Source organism: Clytia hemisphaerica, unplaced genomic scaffold (assembly GCF_902728285.1).
Source record: "Clytia hemisphaerica strain Z4C2 unplaced genomic scaffold, Clytia hemisphaerica genome assembly, whole genome shotgun sequence".
Classification (NCBI taxonomy): domain Eukaryota; kingdom Metazoa; phylum Cnidaria; class Hydrozoa; order Leptothecata; family Clytiidae; genus Clytia; species Clytia hemisphaerica.
Genome location: NW_027103967.1, coordinates 11850 through 35802, shown reverse-complemented (window position 1 = coordinate 35802; position 23953 = coordinate 11850). Strand labels below are relative to the sequence as shown.

Genomic DNA, 23953 nt, shown 5'->3' with positions numbered 1-23953 from the left:
CTTTCTTAGGACATAGGCCCATTAATTTTCTGAAACAATTTAAGGATCTAGTCGTATTACTTTTATTATTTCCTACAGTAATTAAGGGCAGAAATGAAATTTGTTTTAATAGAACTTTCGTTGGACTTAGGCCCAATTGTTTAAAGCAAACTAGGGCCTAAGTCCAATTTTCAGAAAGTTTTAAAAAGGCGTAAGTCCAATACATCATTACTTTTGAGCCCCACTCAACATAAGAATGTCATATTGGACCAATGCAAGCTTAAAAAACTTTGTATTAGGCATAAAAACCAGAAAAACATTACATCGACAGTAGAAAATAGATATGTAGCAAGTTATAAGCAACAAAAGTTTTTTGGCTTTTTCTAAAAATGTGAAAAATGGACTTAGGCCTTTTTAAAACTCACCTCTTTTGGACTTAGGCCTTTTTAAAATTAAATGGCTTTGGACCTAGGCCTTTTTAAAATTAAATGGCTATGGACTTAGGCCTTTTTAAAATTAAATGGCTATGGACTTAGGCCTTTTTAAAATTAAATGGCTTTGGACTTAGGCCTTTTTAAAATTAAATGGCTTTGGACTTAGGCCTTTTTAAAATTAAATGGCTATGGACTTAGGCCTTTTTAAAATTAAATGGCTATGGACTTAGGCCTTTTTAAAATTAAATGGCTATGGACTTAGGCCTTTTTAAAATTAAATGGCTTTGGACTTAGGCCTTTTTAAAATTAAATGGCTATGGACTTAGGCCTTTTTAAAATTAAATGGCTATGGACTTAGGCCTTTTTAAAATTAAATGGCTATGGACTTAGGCCTTTTTAAAATTAAATGGCTTTGGACTTAGGCCTTTTTAAAATTAAATGGCTATGGACTTAGGCCTTTTTAAAATTAAATGGCTTTGGACTTAAACCTTTTTAAAATTAAGGTTGCGAACTGTATAAAAAAGAAAAAAGAATTGTGTGTCTCTGAACTTGTGTCCATTCGTCCATTTTTAAATTTTGGCGCTTTGGCGTACTTTCTTGCCTTGCCTAGTCTTATCTGATATTCCGATGGCGGATTGGCGGCCCCGCCCACGTTAAATAATAAGAGACCATAATACTTACGCACGACTCTCGAAGGACGGCGGACCAACGACGACTCTCGAGGGTCGAGGGACGGCGGACCAACGACGACTTTCGAAGGACGGCGGACCCACGAAGGACGATAATATTTTAAAGACCAGATTAATTAATTAGATTAAATTGAGGACGAAGAAAATGAAAGAGAGGCTCCCACGATGTTCCCCCAACGCACGAGCGATCTCCTGGGTCCGACGACGACTTTCGAAGGGCGCCGCCCCGACCCACGACAACCTTCGAAAGTCGGCAACCCGACCCACGAGGACTAGTCCGGACCAGCATTATGAGCCGAATCCCCCCTCATAAGAGACAAAGGGAGAAGATCGTGCAATTCTTTGTTACTTGTTTTAAGCAACTTTCAAGCAACAGTGTGAATTCACCCTAACTGATTTATTGGCTGGATCAGTATTTATTACGGTGTATTAATATTAAAGGATGACTAGGATTTAAAATTTAACAATGACTTGGTAATTACTGTTAAACACTTGGGAGCCAAAAGGGAGGATTTTTTTGAAAAAAACTCAATTCACAATATTAGAAGGATGTTTTTCCACTGATGGATTAAGCTACCAGGATTAACAAAACGTGTAATAAAACGCAAAAAGTGGCAGCAAATATCCGAATTTTTGAGGTTTTGGCGCGTTGGTTGTTAAGACTTTTGGATAGGCTCAAGTTGATCGTTACGTAATTTATGAAAAGGTCTATTGTAACGTAATTGAGACATATTTATCACATAGGCGATAAATTTCATAGCCTGCTTACAGGTGTTGATTTCAGACCAAGATCGATAGAGGATAGGTAGTATTTTTTTTGGGGGATCTATCCTAAATTTATCAAAACCGAATTTCGAGTTTGAAATAATAATTAAAACATCTGATCTGCTTGACAATTTTCTTTGTTTTTAACTTTCAATGCTACGACAATATAAGAAATTATCAAACTCAATATTATCAAGACTACAAACAAAAGCTAACAAATTGTTTTCAATATTTAGATACATCATCTCGCGCAAAAGTTTTTTCAAAATGTTTTTTCTTCACCGAAAATAAGGTTCTCAAAGATGAAATACTTGTCTTCGCAAAAGTCTTCATTTTCTTACTTGGTGGCCCGCAATATGTAGGTTTTAATTCAAATGAGGATTCTGACCTGTAGATGAGTCCAAATGAAATGATTTTTGATTATTTTGGTAGGTTAGTATTTCTTCTTTAAGAAAAACATGTTTTTGGTGGTCTAAAACATATTTGAAGTATCTAATTTACTTCTAAAGAAAAAATGTTGCATCAAAATCTGCCAAAATTTGCATATAACTCTTTGTAGCTCTTTAGATATTGAAACAAGAATCGCAAAATTGCGACTAAATATTTCCTTAAAAATGAAGGTCATTATTGACATATATAAAAAAGCACACATAATAAAGTATACATATATATTTGTCCAGAAAGAACTGGCATGTTGTTTGCTTTGATTTGGTGTTTAAAAATATGTACTTATCAGTCCTAAAAAAAATATACAAATTTGAATATAATGAGGGCAATAAGTCTGGTTAAATGTTACTTTATTCACAAGATTTAAGGATTACTGAAAAAATACTACTGCAGATGAACTAAACTCAAAAACTAAAACTTTACAATAAATTTACATTACGACAAAGTAAAAATCTATCTTTAATAGCAACAAAGAAAAAAATTTGGCTCAAAGTTTTAAAGCATTTAAATAGATTGTAAACAGTAGACCTTTTTTTAAAGAGGCAGCCACATTGAATAATTATGTACTCCAGCATAACAATGATACAGCCATGCATAATTACTGTATCATGCATATTTTAAAAATTCAGTAGGTATAGAGAATTCAAGATTTGAAAACAGACACTGCATTGGTTTACAAGGCTAGACTAGAGAAAGATGTCAACCATCCACATGGTTCATGAAAAAAATAAAGTATTTATCAAAAAAAGGTTCTCTTTTTTTTGGTAATCAATACCTACACCGTTTAACAGGTGTCGGTTGCGCACGGGTATAAACAATTTTCTATTGTTTTGATTTTGGCAACCACAAGAAACTTCACTCTCCCCCGTAAAAAATGGTAGGTAAACATCCAGTTCTCATAAGAAAACCCAGCAGAGAAATGGTAGGTAAAGAACTCCTTTTAATCATAACTTCTTTTCCTCTTGATGAATTTTTGTGAAATTTTCAGGAGAGATACATAAAATTGTCATTAATATCATGTTCAAACATCTAAAACATTCTCTTTAAAGGAAGGAAAAAAAATGGCAATGTTTACATTTCTCTAACCTTCCAGCCACAGTACTAAAGTGAGCATTTTTACCTACCACCTCTACGGTGGAGATGGTGAGACTGTTAAACGGTGTATTCCAACAAACAACAATCAATATACCGTAACAGGATCCCACGGTGTAAACATTATCAACCAACAAAACCCACACCACCAAAATTGTAAAAATAAGTCAATATAAATTCTATCAACAATTTCTCGTAAAATGTTTTTTTTCCAACATTCTGACTGTCTGATACCAATCATGGCTGGAGTCATCATGTGTAAGAGTGACTGTGTATAACAACAAAAGTTTATTGAAAATCATCCCACGGTCATGGTGAAGCTAAAGATTTATCAACCAAACAAAACTGACGCCAAGTCAAATCTGTCGCTTAAAAATTTCCATGAAAATTACAATCGAAACTTATCTCATAAAATGCTTTTTTCAACATTCTGGAGGTGTTCAAAGTTAGAGGTATCATATGTAGAGCCAATCAATACATGAAAATTCATTTGCTATCCCATTTGCCATGAGATATACAAGTCAAGAAATCAAACAATAACCGGCAGGTTCAAAATGCATAAAACATAATGCATATTGCATAATGCATAATGCATAATATTTGAAAAATGTCAATTTTAGAGTCTATAATAAGGAGAATTTGAAAGATGTTACTTTCAACAAAACAAATATACCATTTTCTGCCCAAAAATAAAGGGTAGAAAGCTGTAAATCTGTATTTTAGATGATGAAGAAAATCCATGATCCACTGAAAATGCTTGTCGCCATTTTGATTTTCATAGTTGTATTTTACAGAATGTAGTATAGTGTAGAAAAAACACGAAAATATCTCCTCCGTATATTACTTTTCGAAAGCGAAAACTCGAAAACGTAAATTTTATAGCAAGATCTTTATTCTGGGTTTTCTCGGAGATCTTTTCGAACAATTTCTAACAAATTTCAACGGGTTTTCCCTCTTACAAAGCATTAACTAACCATGTGAATGCTCTTTGTTAGATAAGCCAATGTCCAGCCAATATGAAGTAAAGAGCTTATAATGCGAAAGCTAGATCAAAGAAAATATAGACTTCGAATCATTTTACATTCGAATGTTTAAATGTGTTTAACTTTTTTTGAGAAATAAGAAGGGGGAAACCTTTCTGATCTGTTGCATCTTCTTACTATTTATGCTGGCGGAAAACCTTTTGTTGTTCTGATTCGAATGTTTTCTCTTTTGTTCGAATTCGAAAAGTAAATATCATGTCTGGGGAAATCCCTCTGATTGGAATGTTTACTTAAGAAACTCTTCTAAACAGGGTTTCACGGTTTTAGCCTCTACAAAGGAGAGTTTTAGAAAATATAAAATCGTTCTGTAAATTACACAATACTATTATGCATTATGCAATATGCATTATGTTTTATGCATTTTGTACCTGCCGAAACAATAACCAACAAATCATGCCTCTTCACTTTCATGTCACATCGTGTTTATATGGGGTAACCAGAAAGTCAATCCACAAGAACAGCCATCTTCCTTTATTATGGAGTGTTCCAAAACTATTGGTAGGTTGTTTGGAAGTAAAGAAACCCACACAGTTTGATTTATTTTAAAGATTTAACTTGGTGAAAAAAACTGCATCTTTCTAGCAAAAACTCATGTTTCAACCTGCTACATAACAATTGCCAGTCGGGTCTGCTACTAACATGTAAAGTTTTATTATAACCGGGCTTGAGAATCCGTAAGGAACTTGTAACATATATTATATATATAGTTTATCAGTCGACTCGAATCATGATACATTACTTATACTTCACTGGGTGCATTTTTCGCTGTGAAATTAAAAACGGGCGTCAGTCAGGGCGTACGGAAGGCGTTTTGACACGGGAAATTATGATGGAGAAAGCCCGTTTTAATAAATATTTCCCTTTTGGAAAACGGGAAATATTTAATTAAGTTATGAAGATGGGGTATATAATGCTTTCTACACCTAATACCTATCCAAAAATCCAAATGTTTTTATCTTGAGAAATTGAATGAAAGATATTTTGGAGGCCCTTGAATTAGCATTTTAGTATTTTTATTGTTTAGAAAAAACGTTCACAAAGAATTAAAAAATTTTACACCATTAAACAATAAATTAGATATTTTTAAATCTACCGGGTGTTTCAAAAATAAGTGTACAAATTTGGATTGAGTTTGCGAGAAAACTAAAATTGTTATAAAGCTAGACTTTTCACTTTCGAAAAGAGGAAAAGATAACTTAAATTTTGAGCTATATCATACTTTAAATTTGCTTCACGTGTTCAAGAGTTATGAAGAAAATTCGAAAAAATCCTCTTTCGAAAAAGCGTCATTTTTGAGAAAAAAGAGGGGATCAAATTTGTTCCAGTGGAGATGATGAAGACACTACCAGTGAGAGTGATGTTGTTCTTGATTCTGAGTCTTCTGATGATGATGTTTTAGATGTTGACAGTGAGAATGAAGAAAGTGATTCTAGTGGTGGTTATGAAGCTGATGATGATGATGATGATGAAATTAGTCGAAAATCTGGCTATACAAACCTCACTTTTTACAGTTATTTTTTCTTATAAATTATTTTCTACTTTTTCTTCATTTTGACATGCGCCGTAAGCGCTCGCTTTGATCATGGAGGTATAAAGAAAGACAGGAGAAGTATGCTATTGTAACCAAGCTCGCCCTACGATTAAAAAAGTTACGATGTATGCATGCTCATAATCTCATATATCGTGCATTTTTAATGAGCTCTTTTATCCATAGGTTAAATCTTATTGGCTCATTTAAGCTTTAGAAATTAGATGAGACGAGATTCATTGTTTCTGACATCAGTGTAAGAAAATATTTGGACTAAAAAAAGGCCTGTAAACTTGGCAATCCTTCATCAAATGATAAGATTTTTCGATCAATGTTTTCTTTCAGGTGAACTCTATTGCTTGATACTTTCCTCCAAAATTCTCCAGCGACTTTATGTCTACAAATTGAGTCTGAAATCGTGTGTGCTTATAAAGAACTTTTCATTTTCTGGCTTGAGAAAATATCTTTTCAAAACAAAATTGAACGGATAGCGAAATGGAACATAAATTTGTTTCGTGGACGAAGTTTTATCTAATTTTCGTATATTAAAAGGCTAGAATCTTCAATACTGATTATTAGAATGTTCAGAGCAAACTTGAGTTCTACTAAAAAGTCTTATTTCATCGGGCGAGCTTAGAATTTCTTTTGATACATTTTATAAAAGAAATCAAAAGACTTTAACGACCAATTACCGACACATTCAACTCCTGTTTTCTTTATACCTCTATGCTTTGATGTACCTAATTCTCTTTATCATTTGATTGATAGTTTATCACGTGACTTTTGTGACTTATTTTATTGGCTAATTTTTGACATATAACGGCCTCGTGTTTAGAAGGTCGCTCTCTTACTTCACTAGCTTATAGAAGATGCATCGTGAAATTTATCAAAGATATTGTTTGAATTTTACTATCCTGATTTTCCTGAAAGGAATTAACATATACCCTGGCGATGACTAAGAGAAGAAACACTACCTTCTGTTTTTACACTGGTCTTAGTGAAAAAAATACCTTGAAAGCCCATCTACATTATGAAATGAATCTCACCCTCTCTAGAAACTTTCTCTAGCACCCAATTCTAAAAAATCTAGTTGGTTTTTCATACAGTATATAAACAATAGAATTTAAGATATCCCGCAACTATACAGAAAACCTTTTCTGATTAATATTGGCATTCAGCCCTTACATTCCATCCCAAAAAGGCTAAAGAATTCTCACCAACTGAGACCCCAGCTGGCACACAACGTTGTTTCAACGTTTATCTAACGTTCATAACATCCATATAACGTTAAATGAACGTTGTGTGCCAGCTGAGACAGGGGTGTATAATCGGTAACAACAACATGTAAGAAACGTCCAAGGTGGCCCTTTCCTCCTTTGCAGAATATTAAAGTCCTGTCAAAGTAAAAGTTAATTAGTTCTTGCAAGGTCATTGAGGTAGAAGTATATAGAAAATAATGAACAAAAGAAAAATCGCTTGTGTATACACACTTCTCGAGAAAAATCATAGAGCCGATATTTTACGTGGAGAGCCCACTAATCTAGGATAGTCGTTCGATTGTTTTCACGGGGTCCACGGCCAGCCGGCTTGGCTATCTATGAACTGAACGGAACATTGGAAAGAGCGGGGATTCGAACCGCGATTACCTGATTTGAGACGTTGACGCCTTTGACCATCACTCCTCAAGCAGCGGCAGTGCCGGCCTCGTTTTCAAGTGAAATTATTAACACATGTAAGATGTTTTTCCCAGGGACCCCTTTCAATTTTGCTACAAAACTAACTGCAAGCGCTTAAAAGCAATAATTATGTCTGACGACGTTAAGTTATCTTGCATGAAAAATGGAATTTCCCATATGTGAAAAACCCTTAAAAAAAGCATGAAATATGTGTTAATGTAATGTGAACTTTCGGCACAATTACTTTTTGAAAATATGAAGCCCATTATAGGGCAAAGATCTGAATGTGAACTTTCGGCAACAAAAGTTGATTTAAATATCAAATTTACTCAAATTTACGCATTAAAAAAAAGGTATTTTCCAAAAACAGGAAAATATGATATTTATTCCAAGGGAATGCCAGGAAATATCATTTTTGCTCGACATACAGAATACAGAAATCCCAGTACTTTCATGCAGTGTTCGAATTACAGAAAAATTCGAATAATAGAGATTCAAATTATTAGAAAGCGTTGAGCAAATGAATGACACGTGTTTTATAGGCAATTTTTGCTTTAAAAATATCTTTTACACGCCCCTATCTCATACAACTCACGAAGTATTATAGTCCAGTAGAATTATGTAAATTTTCATAAATCTTTGTGAGATGATTTCCAGGCTTTCCTGTAGGCAATTTTTTTGTTCGTATTGAAATTATCTTTCTTTTGATATATAATACTTGCATATTTTGAGAACTTTTTTTTCAAGTTTTTTTTTCGGACGTGTCCGAAATTAAATCGTCCGTAAAGAGTTTTCCCATGTCGGAATCGATGGGGCTTTTTTTTTGGTGGTCAAGTATCCTATTGGGGACCTCTGTGCAAAATTTCAGCTTGTTGGGAATTTTGTCCAGGTCTCAGGCTAATTCTACCGGACTATTAACCTTGCGAGCATCTTCCTATTTTTTAATAGGGGAAGCATCGCCCATTAAAATCTCAAGATTGACAAGTGCTTTACCTTGAAATTTGGACCAATTGATATAATTAAAGATGATTTACAAAATTTAAATTCGACCACCTTTCTGGTTGGTGTTTTACAGACCAGAATATAAGCTTGACCAAAATCATGTATTGACTGATTGACTCGTTACATTTACTTTGGGGACACGAGAAGATTTTTTCGCGTTAGTGCAATCATGCAGCATGCTCCACCCACCAACAGAAGAAAAAAAATTGCCCCATGGTTTAATTTTTATTTCATGGGAAAAAAGTGAGGGAACACGCCGATTTTGTCCCAAGGACAAAGTGAGAGAAACACAAATAAAATGTTATTAAAAGTGTTGTTGATTTCACTTTTTTTGGTAGAAAGAAATATGGGGTGGAGATACGAGAAAGCGTTTCAAGTTGGTGGGATGGAGCATGTTGCATTGCACCAACGCCAAAAAACTTCTCGTGTCCCCAAGCCTTAATTGCCACCCCCCCCATGAGGCTCGAAGGGTTAATATAGTGAGATATCTTCAATTCGAATTTTTTATACCTCGAATGCCTCCATAGCTGGAACAAGTTTTATTTTCCTTCAGTTAACAATGCCTTACAAACCTTACTCTATAACCTATGACTCGAAATCTCCTAAAAACCTGGTTTATAAGAAAAACTATGAACGCAGCGAAGAATTTCAATTAAAAAAGTTCTTTCTTTCGTTAAAAACATAATATCATCTTCATTCTCCCTCGTCCATGACGTCATCATCTTGTTGTGGGGCGTTATCAGGCGGAGCAAACTCCGCTGCACCCATAGGTAAAGGTGGTGTAGGAAGAGACATCAATGAGGGCGGTGGGCGCGGTGGACCTCCTCCCATAGGTGGGGGTGGACCTCCTCTCATAGGTGGAGGTGGACCTCCTCCCATTGATAGAGGTGGACCTAAAAAGTGGAGCAGAAACTCGTATACAATTATACATTATCATTAACAGCAGTACGGCAAGACGTACCCTAAATCTAAGGATCCTTATTTTTAGAGCCGTCCTTATATATTGGGACGTCCTTGATAGACCTTTTTGTAAATTACGTCACGAACATCACTTGCCTCGTATTCAAACAATTTCCATAGTGATTCTTGAGACATTAAATGATTTTATGAATAGAAAGTAGATGTAATAAAATGCACTGGGAATTAATCACCTTGGCAACAATTTCAAAACGAGGCAAGTGATGTTCTTGACGCAATTTATGAAAAGGTCTATTTAATGACCTTTTCTCCAACTGATCTTCATTTAATCTACTGGATCGGAAAAAACCCATCTAGTGAGCAGAGATACAGATCTCTGTCCTTATCTATAGGGTCGTCCTTGAATATAGGGCCGCACTGAACAGACAATGCATAGTTCGCACCCCCCCCCTTTATGAAGGGGGGGGTAGCGATGTTCAGAAAATCTCAGAAAGGGGGGGGTAAGAGAATTTTTTCTAGAAAGGGGGAAGTTTTCAGAAAGGGGGGGGGGGTTCATCTAGAAAGGGGGGGGTAAGATGTCAGTGGTATGCTTTTTTGTGTTTTCCCAAATTAGAAGTTTTATTTTTAATTTACAATGCTTCTGAAAGAAGTTCACTTTTACCTTTGATCAAAGCGTACACCACCAAATTCAGATTTCCTAATTATTTGCTTATTTACACTGAATGTTCTTGCTTTTTCACCGGTAGAATTATGGTAGGATTTTAAAATTTTGAGGGGGGTAGCATCAAATTTTAAAAGGGGGAAGAACCTAGGGTAGGGGGGGGGTAGCTCTAGGGTAGGGGGGGTAGTGACCCCCTTCCGAACTATGCAATGTATCCTGATAGAGAATAAAAGCAAACCAATGTTACATTTGCTTGAATGATGTATATGACACTGTACGAAATGTAGCTGTTTTTAAATCAAGTATTTGCATGCTAGCTTGATAGACTTTCTCGGACTATTTCTTAACCCTTTAACTATCGTTATCAGGTCGTTATCATCATATTTCATGGAAAATAATTTCAATTTAGAGTGTGGTACCATCTGCAGCATATACAATCATCAAGAATCTGCAGTGTGTGCGGAAAATAACGGCACAGAGGATTGTTGTAAGTGCACAATATACAAGTACTCTTAGGTTCCAAATAAACAGGGGGGGGGTGGAAAATTTTCAAGATTTTATTAAACGGGGGGGGGGCCTAAAGCCAGAGGGTTGGAAATTGTACTTCTGAAAACCCCAAAAATAAGGTAAATATAGGCTATAAAATTAGGCTATTTAGAGCAAAATAAGGGGCCTTCTCTTTGACAGCTGAAAATAGTCTTAAAAATTAAGAAACGGGGGGGGGGGTTATTTGGAACCTAAGAGTAAGTTATCTCAAAAGCAGAGTGTTTTTCAAAATCATTATTAACACATCTTTAGATGGTGTTCACCGAAATCGAACGATAAGGCAAAAAATACAAACCTTGCGGGGGCGGTCCTCTGGGCGGCATTCCTTGGTTCATGTTAGGCGGAGGGCGTGGTGGCGGTCCTCTCATCATTCCACCCGGTGGCATGCCTCTCATCGGAGGTGGTCCACGAGGAGGAAATCCGAAACCACCACCTTCGTGTCTGGGCGGTGGGCGTAAAGGTGGCGGGCGGCTGTTTCGATTGTTCTTATTGTGATGCATTTGGTCATTTTCTCGCTGCATGGCGCTGATTTGTGAATGAGTCAGTTTGAAGGAGAATTGGAGGAAAAACTAAAACGGAAAAAAATGAAGAGTTGCTGTTTCAAAACCTTGAAAAGTCTACAATCTTGGTCAAAATATATTGTTAATTTTGGTTAATTCCTCGTTTTCAGCAATTTAAAGTTCGGGCGAAAAAGTCGCTGTTGGGCAAATTGATAAATTTATTCGAATAGTTCAATTCGGGAGGGGTTTATAGACTTCCAGGCCAAAGAAAATCGATTTAAAAATAGCGAACATCAGAGTTTTCATGGGATCATCCCCCCCCCAGGAAGATGGGGGGAATCAGATTTTGGTGCCAGGGGGGAAGTGAAAATTTCAAGCTTGATGGGGGGAGAAAGGCGAATAGGGGGTATATTCAGTCCTCTACCTAGTGGGGGAGTAATGCGATAAACACAGACCTTCCTGGTGTGTCTGGGCATTCAGGCTTATGAGCCTGTCTTTCTAGGGATTTTGAGAGTCTTTTTTTTGCTATAGTAGCTTGCGAATTGAGGCGAGTCTGGATCATCACTTCGCAACCCTTATACAATACGGCTAGGGGGATTTCCCAATTGGGGGAGCACAAATTTTAAAGACAGGTGGGGGGGAAGGCCAGATGGGGGGTTTTAGCTCATATTAGGGGGGACCAAAAAGCTGGAGGACGCCATGGTTTTTCCGAGACAGCTGGAATCACATTATGATAAAACACCCATCGAGTTTAAAGCCCCGAAGGAGCTAGACATGAATCTTGAAAGTGACGCCTTAAGATTTGCGCCGCATCGAAAATGACGGATTGAATTTACCTTTCTTTATTTTTAAGCGGCATATGTTTCGAAATCTGGCAAAAAGTTGTACTTTCAATCTGGCGTTTTAGTCACGTTTTCGTTTTTTTGTTTGCCAGATGGGAAATAAGTAGCTCCATTTCCCTTCCAGGAGTGTCGGGTCTAGCCCTTTCGAGGTTTGAAGTCAATGTAAGCCACGTTCTATCATAGTCATTATAAAAAACCCCGGTCTGGCAATGTATTGTTTTAGGTTTTTGTTCAATTTTCTTTTGTTACAAACCAAAGACAAGTTGCGATTCGCATACTTTTTGATCACGTTACCAAAATTTCTTCTTGGGATTGGTCTATTTTCTAATCACAAGATCAAAATATTTGCAAAATAAGTAAGCTCTATCTTTTAAAAATAAAAGAAGACAAAAGCCTCCCAGACCAGTGTTTTTATAATGACTATGGTTCTATAGACTACTCTAGTATCATAGTTTGGAGTTCGGACCCCTTTCTTAAGGGGGGGGGGTAAAACCTTTCAAAAAAATGAAGGGGAAGGGAGGATAAAAAATTTTCATGAAAAGGGGGGGGTAGTTTAAGAAGGGGGGCTTACATATATATTGTAGATTATTTTAAAGCACTTTTATGAAATTTGGTCTTCATGAAAGGAAGTTTTCTGGGGGGGGGGTCATTTAAGAAAGGGGGTTCAGACCCCATTCCGCACTATGAGTCTGTAACTGACCTGTTTTGTGTCTTTGTTCCAGTGCGTCCAAAAGCGCTGCTCATGTTTGTCAATCTCACGACTTGGAATCTAAAGGAAAGGCAGCAAAAATGACTTTTATAAACGACATTCTACTATTCGATGAATTCCCTTATACGATCAAAATTCTATTTCCCTTGAAAATCAACTGTATTCAAAGAAAAAAGAAAAAGACAATTATAAGATTCGGAACAAAACCACATTTCCATGTCGTCGTTTACATGACTAAAGGTTCAATCTCAAAATTAGTACCTTACAAAATAAAAACTTACAAAGTTTTACTGTGAGTGATGGTCATCTTTGAGATTGAGATTGCCCTTTTTTGTATAGAGGAATATTCAATGTTTTCATATGACAAAAAGGCCAATCTCAAAGACATAACAGAATTTCAAAATCTCCAATTTTCAAAGACACTGATTTTGAGATTGAACCTTTAGATGTGAAAGAGCAGAAATGCAGACCAGAAAAATATCCGGAAAAATATCGAAACATGCTTGATGGTGGGCATTGCTATTAATAATATTTTTGAATGAAAAAACAACCAATTATAAGAAAAAAGTCAAATGAAAACCCAGAAAAACGGCAATTTCCGCCGGAAAAATGTTTTTGTCAAAAATCGGACTTGGCCATGTTTTGGGCATTGTTAATACGCATCTTTGAGCAAAAAATCTAAAATAACTAATGATAAAATCTCGAGAAAATGCCAAAAACCAGTTTTTCCGGCATTTTCGGCCGGAAAATTATTTTTTTCGAAAATCGGGCTCCGTCACATTTTGGGCATTGTCATTTTGCATCATTGTGCCAAAAATCAGAAAAAACTAATGAGCCAATCCTGAGAAAAGCAGGTAACAGACGGACGGACGGACGAACGAACGAACGGCAAATTCGATTTTTTTTTGCTACGGAAGGAGTTTCGAAAGTTAAAAATGAAGTCAAAAATGTTATGTTTGGCTCAATGTTTGGCTCAAAACATGCGAAAAAGTCGCAAAGTGGAATAAACGTTAATTGCGTAGAAATAACGCGGGTGACGTCTAGTATAAGCTATGATAGGAGAAAAGAGACGCACCTTGAAGCCGATGGTTTCGTAGGGTTCGGCAGCCACCAAGAGGTATTGCCAAGCTTTGTCTGGAGGCTCAATGCGTTGTTCATAAGCTGACATGAAGCGATGCTTTGGGTCATGTTCGCCTATCTCTGGATAATCAATCTATGAACAAGAAGAAGAAGAACTTCTTTTATTTTTTTATCCGTGGCGCGTAAATAGCGACATTTGATTGGATTGTTTACTGATCAATATGGTCGAATGCATATCTTTCATGGAAGCTATATATTTCTAAAATTGATGTTAAGTAAAGCTAACCGATCTCTAATCAATCCAATAAGAAGATGAAGAAATTCTAATAAAGTCAAGAACAAGTTCAAATTAGCCCAATGATTGGAGAAAAATCTCTCGAAACGTAGCCAAACGTATAAATCTCGTAGCGACGATAAACTTCCAATATGAATATCACTGGATCGATAAACTCAAACTTCTTCAAATTAAGTCAGGAACAACCTAAAATTAGCCCATTATCAGGAACAGGAAGAGCTTCTATTGAATTATGTAATCTAGAAAGAAATATTGGGCGAAATAATACCATGTACATAGTACGTACTATGTGGACGGCCCCATTAGCCAAATAAGCCAAGATTATATTTAGTAAATAAACCGATAATGAAAACAAAATCAGAATTGTTTACGACTTTTTAATGATTTTTGGCCCAACATTACATAGAGAAAGTGTCTACTTGGCATCTATTGTTTCATTTTCGAAACAAGTTAAAACGCATGCGTATTTATAAACTGTTAGTCGTTATACACAAAAAGGAATGTAAGTACAGTCACTTTCGGTCGGAGTGAAATTTTTCGTTATTTTTGAAATTTGTCGTGTTTTTTAATGTTGCGAAGTAGGCACTTTCTCCCTTTCATTCATTAAGTTGTAGCTATAAACTGTATATCAGCTTTTGAAAAAGCAGCACTTTGACAATTCATTTTGGAAAAAACGGCGCCTTATGACATTCAGTAAGGATAACATTTATCAATTGTACATGGCGATAAGCGCTTCATGCCGCTCAATTCATGTAAAAGATTTCGTTCCTTTCGCGCAAAATAAGAGAACCGGAAATTTTTTTAAAGGAAGGCAAATCATAATCAGTTTTTTTCGTAAAATGATGCAATGCTGACCTGAAAAAGTAAACTATGTTGTCCGGTGTCCGGGTCTCGTTGCTTGGTAACCTTGTAACCAGGGCGACCGATCTTCACGAATTTCCTCAACGAAACTTTTGTTTTCTCCTGGAATGGAAGGTTAAAGTTTTTTCAAACGAAACAAGGAAAAATACACTTATGGTTATGCTGAATTATGCCGGTTACACTTTTTTTTTTATAAGAACAATTTTATAAGAACAATGAGGCTCAAAAATGCCAAAAATAAGAACAATTTAAGAACAATCGAGCCTGGAGTTGCTGAGTTTTAGGTAAAATAAGGGCCAAATTAATGAAATTAGGGTTCAAACCCAAAAATACCCCCAAATTTGCCCTAAAAATAAGAACAGGATAAGAACAATTTGAGGCTCGAAGTGCCAAAAAAATAAGAACAGCCGAGCCTCAACAAAAATTTACTGGTTCTTATAAAAAAAAAAGAAGTGTATTCGGGATATGGAGGATAAGAATTTACTTTGAATAACTGGGAGTTCGAATAACTGAAAAGTTCGTTTCCCCTCAAGATTTTCAGTTTGTGATAGACTGTTCTGAAGTATTTGAGGCATTTTTAGGTCAGTATTTAAGGCGCTTTTAGTTCAATTGAGCGTAATAAACACAAGATTCTGCTTGAAGATTGTAAATGGCCCTAAGGGGAAACAAAATCGCTTCCAATAACTGAAAGTTCGAATAGTTGAAGTTCGAATAACCGAGAGTGTTTTTGCCTGGGTTGGGTAAGCAGAGCCAAGAGGAACGCCATCTCGCTTCGAATAACCGGACTATTCGAATAAGTGCAGGTTCGAATAACCGGGAGTCTACTGCACATGTAAGGTAAAAATTATAAATACAATGAAAACATTACAGCTCTTATAGTTGACAAGAATACTCTCAGGAAATACACCGTTGGAAAAATATTTACAAGGAGAATAATCTAAAAAATAAACGATTTTTCAATTTTCCAAAATATTTTATCTTTTAGATTATTTTAGATTATTCTCCTTGGAAATAACGATGTATAACTTTCTAACATTGCATGAATGATTGCTGAGAAAATGTCAAAAAAAACTAAAGTGTCCACACTTTTGAGACACACTTTTGAGACACACTTTAGGAGCGTCGGGACTTCTTTCAAATTTTAGATTAGCATTCACAAAGAATAGAAACGTAAGAAAATACCGGTGCCGGTTGATTCGGTGCTTCTTTCGCTTCTTTGGCCGCACGTCGTGCTCTGAGAGAAAAAGTTAAAAACAGGTAACAGAATAAGATTATTTGCACCAACCAGTTTCTTTATCAGAAAAACTAATAGATCACAGATACCTTATCGGCCAAAACTTAGTCGGCCCTAAGTGACTAAATTTTGGCTTGATGACTAAAATTAGGGCCGACTAAAAATTTGGACCGACTAAAATTAAGGCCGACTAAAAGTTTGGGCCAAACTAATAGTTTATAATTACGCTTTCCTTATTTTCCAGTATTTTAAGTTTTCTCCTTTTTTCCATCTTGTTGTAAATTTAGAAATGGCCCCATTTTTTAGTCGATTTTAATTATTAGTCGGCCCTTATTAGTGACTAAATTTTGAGGATGTGACTAAAATTAGGGCCGACTAATAATTAAGGCCGACTAAGTTTTGTCTTGTGGTGAATCTTCGTTCTCTATGGTTTATTTATATGAAACAGAACAAAAAACAAAAACAGAAGAACGCATAGTAATTTTGGCGGGCAGCAAATATCCTAAAAATGATTTAATTTCGGCGGGAACTAATTTTGGTGAATGACAGCGTAAATCTGTTCTATTTTGCCTAATTTTGAGCAATTTTGATGAATTTCAGGGGTTATTTAGGCAAGCAAACAAAAAAATTAATTTTGGCAAGTGAGCAAAATATTTAATTCGTCTAAATTCGCCAAATCCGCCAAAATTAGTTCCCGCCAAAATAAGTTAATATAACTTAAGGTAGTACATGAAACTGTTTAACTTTTTTTTCTGTTTCATAAAGATGACAGATTATTAAAGTTTCATTTAGAGCGGATGATCAAGAAACCTTTCTTATCGGCATCAACCCTAAATAGCCGGAATTCTGCCATTTGATTCTAAAAATATGCAAAAATGAGGTTAATTTTGTTGGGTGTCTTTCCTTAGAAACCACGTAGCGTTGACTTTGGCACATTTGATAGAATTGCTTATTCTTGTCCTCAACTCGAACAAGTTTTCTCACCCCTTCAACCAACAATGCTTTACTCCATAATTCGAAATTTCCTTAACCTTTCCGCCCCGAAAGACGTATCTGATACGTTCGCCATACGTTCCGAAAGACGTATCTGATACGTTTTTAAGGTGACCTTTATATTTGGTCGGATTACTCCCCAACCGTCAGATGTAAGGTAAAACCGATTAAAAAATCGGAATCAGCGTGAATTTTCCGATAAGAAACAATCGGGGTCTGTTTTGGTATGACGCAACATTTTTCAAAAATAGAAATGGTAGACCAAGCTGTGTTGCGTGATTTTGTGAAACTGGAAGAGGCAGAAATTTAGCTATGAAAGTAAGGGTTTATAAAAGTGTTTTAGAGTTTTATTTGGCTTTTCAAAAGTATGGAATTGTATTACCTAACTATAAAGAAACCTTCTAAAGAAAAAAGTAAGTGGTTTTATTAATTTTTCAGTTCTCTATAATTTTTTGAAGTTTTGCACCAAAAAATGACTTTTCGCGACATAGTTTCTTCATATACCTTTTGTCTGGCTTCATAATTTCTGTCCAAAATTGTTTGAAGTACTCAGTTAAACATATTTAGAAAGGGGAAAGGTAGGGCTTTCCAAAAATATAAGGGTTTTTTTCTCAAGTTAATTTTTCAAAAAGTTATAACGGTTATCGTGAAAATTGCATTTTCATCAAAAAACGTTGCGCGCAGACGGGCTGAAGATATAAAAATGTTGCGCGCTGGAAAGGTTAACTCAAACAAATTTGTGTTCCCCGTGTGTGTGCTCGACTTATAGAGACTCAACTAGGTAAAGAACCTTGTCAAAACAATTCATTTTTATGTTGAAAAAGGCCTGTAAGTCCAAAATATTCATTAAAAATGTGTTTTTTCTTGACGAATTATAAGTTGTAACAACACTCAATGAAAACAAGGAACATTGGCTCTATATATTGACTTCTATATTGTATGATAGATCAGCGATACCAGTATTGAATTTAGTAACTATTATTCCCAGCATTGTTTACATCAGGAATCAACTCCACCCTGCTCCATCCCTGAATTTACATGAAATACTTGCTTGTCAGAAAGTACTTACAAATTCTGTTGATGTTTCTTTCCTTGTGTATGGGCCAGATAGCTTCCCTAAAATTTCAGAAAATGAAACATTCAGAGTTTTCCATTCATTTTGAATTTAAACGTTAAGATCGAATCATCGAGCCCCGTCGGTCTCAATCAAAAAAAAATAAACAGTATATTTAGAGCAATCCTTAAAATAATTTAACTACCAAAATGTTTTCCTTATTAAAAATAAGCAACATGCTGAATGGACCTACCTAATGATTAACATCAGATGAAAATAAGAAAAACGTGACAATGATTGTACAAAAATTCAGAATGGAAAAATAAAGCTTGTGTGTTGAATAATGTAAAATGGTAAAAAGGAATTTCCCCGTTTACAAAAATCACTTAAACCATTCAGGCCCAAAAAACCTTTTAAGCTGTTTTTGGCCCAAATTTGCGCCAAAAAAATTTCCTTTAAAATCTGGCTTCGTCACATTTCGGGCATTGCCAGTTTGCATCATTGTGCAAAAAATCAGAAAAAAATTATGAGTCAACATTCACTACTAGGTCTGAAAACATCAATTGTGGACACGGTTGATGTTTTTTATCCACAGTCAATCATTTTTAAGGACAGTTTTTTCTCTTTCTTGACAGTTGATGCCTGGAAATAGACAGGCAATACTCTTAATGAACTGTGATATTGATCTGAGATCGACTGTCGATATCTGAGATTGACTGTTGATAACTGAGATTGACTGACAATAACTGATATAAAACATTATCCATCGACAGTTGAGTTAAAAGCTATCGACAGTCACTATCAGATATCAACAAACAGTCAATTAAATAATCTCGACAGTTAATGAAAAGAATTGACTGTCCATTTCCAGGCATTGACTGTCAAGAAAAAGTAAAAACTGTCCATAAAAATGATCGACTGTGGATAAAAACATCAACCGTGTCCACAATTGATGTTTTCAGACCTAGTAGTGATTGAGAAAAGCTATATTTTCTTATTTGGTTAAAGGGAATTTCCCCAAAATACGAAAATCCGTCTTTTAAGGCGAATAATAATTTTCCAAGAAAAACCACTTTAGCCATTCTTTAGAGAATCTTGCCCTCCATCTTTGTACAAAAACATCAGAAAAAAGTAATGACAGGATTTTGCACAAAGTCCAAAAAACCCTATTTTTAGGCAGTTTTTGGCCCAAATTTGCCCAAATATATTTTTTGTCGAAAATCGGGCTCCGTCACATTTTAGGCATTGCCATTTTGCATCATTGTTCAAAAAATCAGAAAAAAATAATGAGTCAACTTTGAGAAAAGCTATATTTTCTTATTTGGTTAAAGGGAATTTGCCCAAAATACGAAAATCCGTTTTTTAAGGCGAATAAGAATTTTCCGGGAAAAACCACTTCAGCCATTCTTTAGAGAATCTTGCCCTTAATCTTTGTACAAAAAAATCAGAAAAAAGTAATGACAGGATTTTGCACAAAGTCCAAAAAACCCTATTTTTGGGCAGTTTTTGGCCCAAATTTGCCCAAATATATTTTTTTTCGAAAATCGGGCTCCGGCACATTTTAGGCATTGCCATTTTGCATCATTGTGCAAAAAATCAGAAAAAAATAACGAGTCAACATTGAGAAAAGCTATATTTTCTTATTTGGTTGAAGGGAATTTCCCCAAAATACGAAAATCCGTTTTTTAAGGCGAATGAGAAATTTCCGGGAAAAACCACTTCAGCCATTCTATAGAGAATCTTGCCCTCCATCTTTGTACAAAAAATCAGAAAAAAGAGAAATAAAAACACTTCTTTAGATCCGGTGGAAATTGTTCTCAGATTCTCCCCTGGAAATGTACGTCCACCAGCACCACCTGTTTGGATATAAGATGGAATGGTCCATTCTTCACATTTACCCAGACGGCACACAACGTCAAAACAACGTCCATGTTACATTCATAACGTCCAAATAACGTTATTTGAACGTTAAAACAACGTTGTGTGCCAGCTGGGTAGTTGGTGGATAAACAGAGTGAATTTGAAACTAACCTCATTGTTATGAAGGGTCAAGCACAATTTGCATTCATACGATCCCAAGTGATTTCGCATAAAGTATGGATCCTGAAAAGAAAAAAATCATTCAAATTCATAAATACACCTACAAACTACCGACCTTTATAATATAATTAATATAATAGAAATATAAAGGCCAATAGTATCACCTTTTCTATTGGCGCCAAACCTGAAACGTTGAATGCTGAGGTGGAGCGCCACACCTTTATTAATACTATATCCCTAGACCAAGTTTCTAAATCACGACCAAGGAAACACAACTATAAACATCTTATGTGTGCTAAGACTGGGTTTGAGTTTACCAGGAAAGATGACTTATTTGAAGAACTTATATTTGAAGTTTGTACCGGCTGGCTGAGTCAGCAGGCATTCGCCTTACAATTCATGGTCTTTCATGGTTTCGATCTCCGGTCACCGCCAACTCAGCAAATGAGTAGCTTGGATTTGACAATAAGTTACCGGGAGCTGAGAGTAGGTGTGGCGCTCCACCTCAGCATTCAACGTCCCAGGTTTGGCGCAAATAGAAAAGGGGATACACCGATATACTCTTAATTACTCCTTGTATATTCATTACCAGACTCCTTAAAAGCCGACAGCAGTTAAGAGTTGACTGGTTGATAGCAGGTATATTGAATTGACCTTATTGGTCTAGAAGAAGAACTATTTTGATTAGAAGAGATTTAACAATTCATGATATGCACCACTGGAGAGTCTTCGGAGAACTTTTAGAATTTTCCACCCAATACGTCACTTAAAAACAATATAAACAAGTGATACTTTTATGGACCTACCTGGTTATGCATTTAACACATATATAATTGATATCTACATAAGCGTGACCATTAAACAATCATTCAGAACACAAATAGTGACGATCTATCAAAATTAGTCGTTTGTTTCTTATAAAAAAAACACGTTTAGAAACCAAAATTTCATGCTCTTGAAATATTCTTTCATATTCAAGACTTTGAGAGCAAAAAAACATCTCATCAAAAAATTCAGTAATTTTAAGAACATTGATGTATGCTTATTAATAGTGATTCTAATAGATAAATATGCGTTTTTTGAGCTGAAAAGTCCAAAAAACCCTTTTTTTAGCCGTTTTTTAGCTGAAATTTACCCCCAAATTTTTTTTCCAAAAATCGAGCTCCGTCACATTCGAGGGTTTATAGTTATGCATCTTTGTGCAAAAAATCATAAAGAATAAAAGAGCCAATCTTGAGAAAAGCTAATACCTAAGTAATTGATAGCGTGCTTATAAAAAAATATTGAATTTGGCCAGTTTTTCTATAAAAACAAGCCAAGCAACCAAAATTTCATGTCTAAACACATATATTCTTTAAAAGTAAGCCCTCATGAGCAAAAAAAACATCTATCTCATAAAAAAATTTGATTAAGAACATTGATGTATGCTTATTAATAGTGATTCTTATAAATAAACATGCGTTTTTTGAGCCAACTACAATTTTTTTGCAAAAATCTGCTTGAACCGTATTTTACCTATGATGGTACCTTACTTTCCTGCAAAAAATCAGAAAAAATTAATGATCCAATTTTTTTTTCACAAAGTCCAAAAAAACCCATTTTTTAGCCGTTTTTTTTGACCCAATTTGCCCCCAAATTTTTTTTTGAAAATCGGGCTCCGTCACATTCGAGGGTTTATAGTTATGCATCTTTGTTCAAAAAATAGTAAAGAATGAAAGAGCCAATCTCGAGAAAAGCTAATACCTAAGTAATTGATAATGTGCTTATAAAAAAATATCGAATTTGGCCAGTTATTCTATAAAAACACGCCAAGCAACCAAAATTTCATGTCGAAACACACATATTCTTTAAAAGTAAGCCCTCCTGAGAAAAAATCTCATAAAAAAATTGAGTAATTTGACTAAGAACATTGATGTATGCTTATTAATAGTGATTCTTATAGATAAACATGCGTTTTTTGAGCCAATAAAATTTTTTTGCAAAAATTCGCTTAAGCCATCTTTTACCTACGATGGTACCCTACTTTCATGCAAAAAATCAGAAAAAATTAACGACCTAATATTTCACAAAGTCCAAAAAACCCGTTTTTTAGCCGTTTTTTGGCCCAAATTTGCCCAAAAATTTTTTTTTTTGAAAATCGGGCTCCGTCACATTCGAGGGTTTATAGTTATGCATCTTTGTGCAAAAAATCAGAAAAAACTAACGAGCCAATCATGAGGAAAGCTAATAACGAACGAACGAACGAACAGACGAACGGACGAACGGACAAAGGTTAATTTATAGGACCTCCACCGGGGTAGGTCCAAAAGTGACGTATTGGGTGAAAATAAAAACCAGAAAAGTTGCATAATTTCGTGAAGTCATTGCAGTGGTGCATATCATGAATTGGACATGCTGTTAGCCATCTCATTTTACTTCAATGTTAAAAAGCATCGTCTGTAAGAATCATGTGGTTGAAGTTATAACCTTCAGATTTTGCTCAAATTCACATCTGAGAAACTCCTGATCTTTTTTTATATAATAATAATAAAAGAGTATGAAAATTTATAACAATGTAAAAGAGGCCATAATAAAACACAAAAAATGTGTGTTTCGTACCTTATTTAGATCGATGGTTTCCAAAGCCAGTTGTCGCAACCTTTCACGACGATCACGATTGGTTTCCGACCATGATGCGACACCGCCACTACCTGTCTTCCCTCCTGCACGGTTTTGAAAATCCATTTCTCTTCTTTTGTTGTTTCTTTTGTTGTTATATTTTTATGTTTTAGTGTTTCATCTGTGAAATAAATAAGCTGAAGGTTAGATGAAGAAATAAATATTTTCATTAAGGGAACAAAACTAATTTGACGAAAACCAATTTTGGCGAGGGGCAAAAATTGTTTAAAAACATTAAACTTAGCGAGAACTTTTTTTTCGCGAGTAACGTACAGTGAATTCTCACTAATTCGAACTTCTACTATTCGAACTTCTTCTCTGTTCCCGTCAGGGTGAAACCTTTTTCCGATACTTTGAATTTGAATTTCAATATCTCTGTTATTGAAACAAATAGAATTCTCCGTTCGAATTCGAATTAGCGAGATTTAACTGTATTTTTTAAATTTTAGTAAGAAAATAATTTTCCGACCTATTCTATTTGTTAGATGTTATTGGCTTTGAAAACAACAATTTAACTTGACATTGCCCAACACCAATGAAGGAGCCGTTCCCATCTTAGCTTTTGTAAGAAACGAAATACACCTTTTCGACCGTAGCCACCAATTGCCGCCCGGGCATTTTTTTGTTCGCTTTATCCCACTAAAACCGTCCCAGTCCTTTTTTCGCACCAGTAGACAATAAAAAAATACGTCAAAAAAGGATTGAGATGGTTTTAGTGGGATAAAGCGGAAAAAAAATGCCCGCGCGACTACAGTCGAAAAGGTGAATTAGGCCCATTTCATCCAAATGTGTTTGTTCTTTGCTACCATTTGTCAATATCAACATTATTATCAGACATACACGATAGAATTCTTATTTCAGCTGGTACACAGGTGTATTTAATCGACTCTTTATCATAGCGTCGTTG

At 35.4% G+C, this 23953-nt stretch overlaps 1 protein-coding gene across 1 annotated transcript; it reads right to left on the bottom strand.

Moving 5' to 3' along the window:
• Window positions 1–9301: 9301 nt before the first annotated feature.
• Window positions 9302–23173, bottom strand: LOC136810364 (splicing factor 3A subunit 2-like). The gene is made up of 9 exons (XM_067066916.1): window positions 22987–23173; window positions 20380–20451; window positions 18364–18410; window positions 16250–16301; window positions 15062–15169; window positions 13907–14044; window positions 12823–12891; window positions 11076–11349; window positions 9302–9548 (listed from the first exon to the last, which is right to left on the bottom strand). The coding sequence occupies exons 1-9, from the start codon at window positions 23110–23112 to the stop codon at window positions 9349–9351; spliced, it is 1086 nt and encodes a 361-aa protein (XP_066923017.1). The 5' UTR covers window positions 23113–23173; the 3' UTR covers window positions 9302–9348.
• Window positions 23174–23953: the final 780 nt, after the last annotated feature.